Source organism: Lepisosteus platostomus, chromosome 27 (assembly GCF_059453375.1).
Source record: "Lepisosteus platostomus isolate fLepPlt1 chromosome 27, fLepPlt1.hap1, whole genome shotgun sequence".
In the NCBI taxonomy this organism is placed as follows: Eukaryota; Metazoa; Chordata; class Actinopteri; order Semionotiformes; family Lepisosteidae; genus Lepisosteus; species Lepisosteus platostomus.
Genome location: NC_142637.1, coordinates 6,488,674 through 6,492,271, shown reverse-complemented (window position 1 = coordinate 6,492,271; position 3,598 = coordinate 6,488,674). Strand labels below are relative to the sequence as shown.

Below are 3,598 nucleotides of genomic sequence, written 5' to 3'. Positions count from 1 at the left end.
GAGGATTATTTATATCTTCTCCACTTCCCCGGCAGGCAGCTGACCAGCCTTGCAGGGGAGCTGCTTTATTTGATAAACAACATCTAAATATAACCCACACCAGACCTGGAGGGCCTTGGAGTATGAAACAAGCTCTCCGGGTGACTTCGAAATATTCAGAACCCTGTATTAACATGAACCGCGGAGGGCAGCACGGTGGCACAGCAGTAAGCGTTGCTGTGCTTTCCTGTCAAACACAGACAAGAAAAGAAAGGGGCTTCCATCTGACATGCAGAACTACGCATGCAACAGCAATAACACTGCCAGGTTATGTACACTGCTCAAGAGAACCGATGAAAGGTATGACAACCTGAACACAACCTCCCCTAGGGTGCTATTTTACAAAAAGGCAAAACAAGAACAACGAACACCTAAACTCCACATACAGCAATATATCACGCAACACAAACATTTTATGAAAAATGATCATTTATTGAACAGCCCTGTTTCATCTTAGAGCATTAAAATAAACTTAAACGGCTAAAAAACATCAAACCAAGCACACTCCGGTGTATCGATTAAAAAAAGAGAATGTGTTTTTAAAGTCTGTACAATGTACATCTTAAAGTTTTCAAATCAGAAAATCAATTAACCCCACAGGCTGTTGTCAACATATCCCAAGTACAGACAACACAAGTGAAATCTCTCCGAATAACTGTTCACCACACTGAAAATAACAAAAACAAAAGTAAGTGCATTCAGAAGAGTGGCGTTTCTCTCTGCACTTATGAGCCAAATAAAAATAAGCATGTAAACTAGTTGGTTTATTTACATTTATCTGCAACAACCTCCTTTCCCCATCTCCATCCATCGCCATGCAGGCTCCAATTTCAGGAAGTCAATTTCATTTGTAAATTAAAAAAAGGAAAACTGAAGATTGCCATAGGAGTCACCGAAGAACAACATTTGAAACATTATTCAGCAGTCACAGAAAAGCATGATTCTGTCATCTGATCACACATTCCCCTCTTCACCGTGTCTTCTAGTGCACAAAGCCTTAACACAAGGTTTCAGAGAAGCTCAGACCTGGGCTTACAAATCTCAATCTTGGTGACCCGTCTCCAATAGTTTCTTCTCCGGTTTTCTACTTAAACCCTTAAATGGACTACATTTGCTAATTTTAAGTTGCCAAGATGTTCCAATTAGAAGTTAAGAAAATGTAATTAGCATTAGATCTCCAGTGTCATAATTATGCACAAATGCTCTATAATCCATCTAATAACTAGCCTAGATAAGGGATCCATTAAGAAGCAGCAAGCCCAAATTGATGAAATGTCAGAAGACACTGGACACACCAGCACTAGGATTGGGAATCCCTGGTACAGAGAGATGACATTTTATCAGAGGGAGATAGACGAGATCAGGAAAAGACGGGGGGTAACCACCACCTGCAGGGTGTTTAAGAGACTGCATGGAAACTTGCAAGCTTTAACTACTTCTCCTGAGGCCACAACAATGATGTCGCTTTGGGGGTACAGAAAGGTTTGTGCACAGGTATTGGAGAGGAAAGGGGAGCAGGATACCCCTCTAGCCGTCCTGCTGCTGGATGAAAGGATTGGGAATGGCCTCCATGCCGTCTTGGGGGCAAATGAGGACCACAGATGTTCCCCGGCACACCACCAATCCCAGCTGCCTGGTGTCCTCCGTCAGCTTGTACTGATCATCGGGGTCTGCAGACGACACGGAACAAAGGAGGGGTAAGGGCAGACTGAGCCTCGCCAGCACAAGTCATGCACAGTGTCTGCCTGGGCATAAGCCATCGTACCCAGGCAGTTGACCAGATGGAACTCCCTCTGTAGGGATTTATAGCACAGCATTCTGCTGCCTCTGAGACTGCCAGCCTGTAGGTCTGTACAAAACCCATATGCCTCAAAACTTGAATAATAACAACAAATAACAAAATAACAAAAATAATAATCCCTTACACTTATATAGCGATTTTCTGGACACTCCAATCAAAGCATTTTACAGGTAATCGGGATCCCCTCCACCACCCCCAGTGTGCAGCCCCACCTGGATAATGCAATGGCAGCCAGAGTGCGCCAGTCCGCTCCCCACACACCAGCTCTCAGTGGGGAGGAGAACAGAGTGATGAAGCCAGTTCAGAGATGGGGCTTATTAGGAGGCTGTGACTGGTAAAGACCAAAGCTAAGAGCTGTAGGGGGTTTTGGACCTTAATTTAAGAACTATGCCTTCAGGCACTGGCACCTACCTCTCATGTACTCTATAGTGCCGTCCAATACCAGGTTCAAGAGCGGATCGAACCCTTTCAGGATGCCACTGGCTGCCAGAGAGAAAAGCAAAAGGCTCCGTGAGTCGTTCTGCAGTCGATCCACTCGACAAAGGAGAGCCGAGAGGAGACGACCAGCAGGTCCACCTGCTCATTCACTACCTAGAAGAGCACTGCAGAGTTTGGGAGGAACTCTTGCATGAAGAAGAAAGGCCCACACAAACACACAGTTTCCTATAACATACCTTCTCGTCCACCCTGGAACTTCACACGGATGGTCTTGTCGATGTACTTTGACAAATCAAATATGCTCTCCTTCTTCTTCTTCTCTTTATCCTGAAACCATTAACGTTTTTAACAGGTGGGGTTAAAAAGGGACAGTTCAGGGCTACTTTGGGGAGACAATATACACATTTCGGACCAACCACTGCTCATCGTGTATTTTAAACGGAACAGTACAAGTCTTTAACTGTATCGTTCTTCGTTATTCCCGGAACAGCGGCCCACGAAGTAATAACGGCTAATCAAGACATTCACCGTGCTTTATTTACGATATGGACAATTTTTCTCTAAATAAAATCATTATTTTGGAGGCCTGGTTACTGCTCTCTGACTAATAAACGAATTCAACTCATGCAACGCCAAACACAGGTTTTCCTGCAGGTGAAAACATGCTCTGTATACCTCCAGAAAAACATGTACAGGCGCAGGGATCTAGCTCGCCAGCGTTTCAGTTAACTTTGCTAAACAGTCGGACATCCAAGGGCTTAAGACTCGGAAAGCTAGGAATACAATCGTTTTTTCTGTTGTCTACAATAACTTTACATTAAAAAAACGTTTGAAAAGAAACATTTTGTTAGTACCAGTCAAACGAAGCCGGTAAAATTAAAATGGTTCTTTTACACAATGGAATTCTAATGTTTAAAATGCCTAACTTTCTATACCCCTCACCATTAAAAGAGACAAACAAAAACTAGATTTAATAATTTACAGTTTCAGTGGAAATTAGAGACTATACCGAACAAATAACCATATATTACACAAATCATACACGAAAACCATTCACCGATACTCACCGCCATCTTTCAATTGGGTGAGCTCCTCCCTTCGACCTTTAAACTTTGACCTCTTTGATTGGGGGAAACTCCATGTTTCAGGAACTATTCTTTACATAATGTTTCCTAACAAACGTACACCTGTACACGTAAACACTAAAATAGTAACGTAAGAAATATCCCTATAACTAAATAAGCTTCAGTTATTGAAACAAGGCATGGAATTCACTACCATAGAGTCCTTGCGGTAAATTGTGGACTAGTCCCAAGGAAG

At 42.9% G+C, this 3,598-nt stretch overlaps 1 protein-coding gene across 1 annotated transcript; it reads right to left on the bottom strand.

The window, feature by feature from the left end:
* Nucleotides 1–450: 450 nt before the first annotated feature.
* On the bottom strand, nucleotides 451–3,494 carry lsm7 (LSM7 homolog, U6 small nuclear RNA and mRNA degradation associated). The gene is made up of 4 exons (XM_088621841.1): nucleotides 3,346–3,494; nucleotides 2,515–2,605; nucleotides 2,252–2,323; nucleotides 451–1,709 (listed from the first exon to the last, which is right to left on the bottom strand). Exons 1-4 carry the CDS (start codon nucleotides 3,349–3,351, stop codon nucleotides 1,567–1,569), a joined length of 312 nt encoding a protein of 103 aa, XP_088477967.1. The 5' UTR covers nucleotides 3,352–3,494; the 3' UTR covers nucleotides 451–1,566.
* Nucleotides 3,495–3,598: the final 104 nt, after the last annotated feature.